General features: G+C 34.2%; 1 protein-coding gene across 4 annotated transcripts in view; it reads left to right on the top strand.

Annotated features, from left to right (window-relative positions):
- Positions 1–2,976, top strand: part of STXBP4 (syntaxin binding protein 4) — a 162,817-nt gene that overhangs the window by 28,312 nt on the left and 131,529 nt on the right. For 3 of the 4 annotated variants that reach the window (XM_019660739.1, XM_019660741.1, XM_019660740.1), the window contains one exon: positions 1,603–1,697. In XM_019660739.1, coding sequence (XP_019516284.1) covers positions 1,603–1,697 — 95 coding nt within the window. Of the gene's footprint in view, positions 1–1,602; positions 1,747–2,976 lie in introns of all 4 variants that reach the window. The other variant, XM_019660742.1, reaches the window with a different exon arrangement.

The following is a 2,976-nucleotide window of genomic DNA, read 5'->3' on the forward strand; positions in this document are numbered from 1 at the left end:
CAATGGCTTTTAATCAAGCGTTTTTAAAGGGAAAGATTGAGGGTTAGAGGTTAAGGGGAGTGGGCTGCTACGTGGATGTGCTAGTAGTGAGGTTTTGATTGGAGTGCTTTGGAAGTTGGCCATTTATGGTAAGGGGCTTCAGCACTGGATCTTCCTGTACAGCAGACTGTTTACTCCCAAAAGGGTTCAGGTGTTCAAGTTCCGATCATGTCCTGGCCCTTCGTTTCCGTGATGGAGGGATGAGACGTTGGTTCGGGGTGCACCTCGAGGTCAGAGGTCTCTCCTGCACGTGCTTTTGGTCTGTTGTCGCTGAAGAGCAATTCAGTATCTTGTTAGAAACAGGATAGGGCTGTTGTAAGCTGGTTCTGTGGTTACATTAGGAGAAAAAATAATGCAGATGATATTTTTTATCCCATGGCCAACAATTAGGTATCACAGTAACAAAGGAAAGTGTGTTTTTATCAGAATTGTAAAAATTATTTTATACTAAAATCAGTCTTTCTCTGCATTTGACTCCGTTTGAAGCTAAAAGTCAGTAGCCTTTTTTTTTTTTATGATCTTGACACATATAAGCTATATTCAAGATTTTACATAGACTGTTGAGGATGTGTTAAAGGTTTAGAGGAAGACCATTTATTTTCATGTGTGCTTCTTATGTTCTGAAGAAAGAGAATGCAAATCATTTTGTACTTAGAGACAGATGCTCTGAGAAATTAAAAAAAAATTAAAACACTGCATAAAGATGTGACATTTTAAAAAGTTTTTTCTCTTCCTCTTGTTTCTATGTAGAACTAGTAAAATACCATTTAAAAGTGTATTTAGAATAGTGACAATGTAGATACAAGGATTGACACGAATTACAGGAATTTGTTTTACAAACTTTGGCATATTAAAATAAATAGTTTTTTTCAAGTTCTGGTCCCAGGAGGCACCTGGTTTCTTAATTCAGGCAAAAAGGACAAAGGCTCTTCTAAACAATTAGAATAGACTGAGAAGGTGTTAAAGAATGGGTGAGAGGTGTATACAGCTCCACTCTTGAAAGTGCATTTATGCTACTTGAAATAGAACCCTTCTGTAAAATAAGAAATAGGACTTTTACTTCAAGAAGTTCCAAGTCTTATAGTTTACGTGTAACCTTGAAGCAATTTGCATTTTTAGAGTTTTTCTATGGTACTTCCAGAACTTCCATAACAAAACCACTTTTGCCAGCCAAAGAAATATCATGATCTTTTGGAATTTCTCATATGACTTTACTTATTTTGGAAAAAAAAAAAAGACTTTTCATTTTACAATTAGTAAGGCATTGTGATGCCAGGGTAGCGTGGTAGGATGTATGTTTGTCTTTTAAATTCATATTTCCATGGGACTTAATGCATAACTGGCCACTCTTTTTATATCATCTCTTTTTAGGACTCAAGTGAAGCCGGTTGGTCTGATACATTTTAGGTTTAAAGAAAACAAATCATGTTAACAATAGTGAAAGCTGCCAACTGATTAACCAGAATTATTTTCTGAACAGCAGGAGCCCAGAACACATCCTGTCAAATGAAAAGTTCTATTCCAATTAAATTTCCAATTAACGTGCACCCTGTTGTCTTTTAGCTGTTGCCCCTGCCTCATCCGATAATTACGGACCACAAGGAAAGAAGATTTCTCTAAATCCCTCCGTTCGCCTTAAGGCAGAGAAACTGGAAACGGTAAATACTTTAAATTTCCATTTTTCTTCCATAAAACACCAGCAAGAAAGTATTCTCACTCTTGGAGAGGATAAGGGACTGGAGCCATTCATGTCTTGAAGTTATTTATTTGGCAATTGAATGAATGGCAGTTTGGATTTAAATTAATTTATTCATGTTTGAGTTGGGCAGCTCTTGTTGTATGTTCACTAGGAAAAAAATAGAAATAAAACCTTTTGTAACTAAATGGACATTCAAATTGGTCTGTTTCCTCCTGTGCAGGAATAAGACAAATGTGATGTTTTACAACGTAGAATCAAAGGAAATGTGGAATAAATTATGACAAAGTATAGTAGGCTTCATATGTAATAGCGATAAGCACAAGGAAGTAATACTGCATTGTTCAATTTTTTAAAAAGTAAAGGGAAACTAAATCCTAAAGAACAAAATAGATGTTCACTAACTATACGGAAGATGGTGGCAATGTAATAAGGCACCAAAAAAAATTGTCCTACAGAGAGTAAAATATTGAGAACTTCTATATATTAAAAAAACTTAGGATGATTAAAAAATAAAAATTTAAAGTAGAAAACCATTTTAAAACTTGTTAGTTTACCTGGGAGCTGATAGCAAAAATGTGTTGTTGTTTTTTTTAAATATAAAAATAGATATAGTGCTGAAGGTCAACAGACTTTACTTTCCTGTCAGATTTTGTGGATAATAATTTTTTACATTTTCAGAAGAGTATGAAAATGCATAGCTAGAATAAATACACATTGCATTTATTCCCATATTCATATTTTTGCATCATCCTATAGCAATACCCTTTTCATTGCCAATTGGAATCTTACCCATTGTTCAAATTCTGACTCAATTCCAACTCCTTCATCCAGACTTTGCTATTACAGCTGGGGCCAGTATTGCATTATTTTGCACATCTGTGAATCACTTTGTAGTTCCCTGTCATTTTTCGTGTATCTTGTTTTATCAACGAGATGAAGCTTCTTCACTACAATACCCTGTGTATCTACCACTGTTTAAACGCCTGGTTTGTGCTCAGTTAAACTTTCCGATTAATTAAATGCTTGAGATGTCTTCTTTATATTGTATTTTCAGAATCCTGAGTATTTTTTGCTGACTTGTACTCTCTTTTAATTTATGGCTAAAATGTAAGTTCTGGCTAATGGCAAGGTTTACATTTGCAAAAAATAGAATGTTTGAGGTTGAAAAGCACATCTATCCATATCTAAAAATGAAGTGATTATTTTTTAATGATATTGCTTTAATAAACATTTCTGAA

The sequence above is a fragment of the Hipposideros armiger genome, unplaced genomic scaffold, assembly GCF_001890085.2.
Source record: "Hipposideros armiger isolate ML-2016 unplaced genomic scaffold, ASM189008v1 scaffold_327, whole genome shotgun sequence".
Lineage (NCBI taxonomy): Eukaryota > Metazoa > Chordata > Mammalia > Chiroptera > Hipposideridae > Hipposideros > Hipposideros armiger.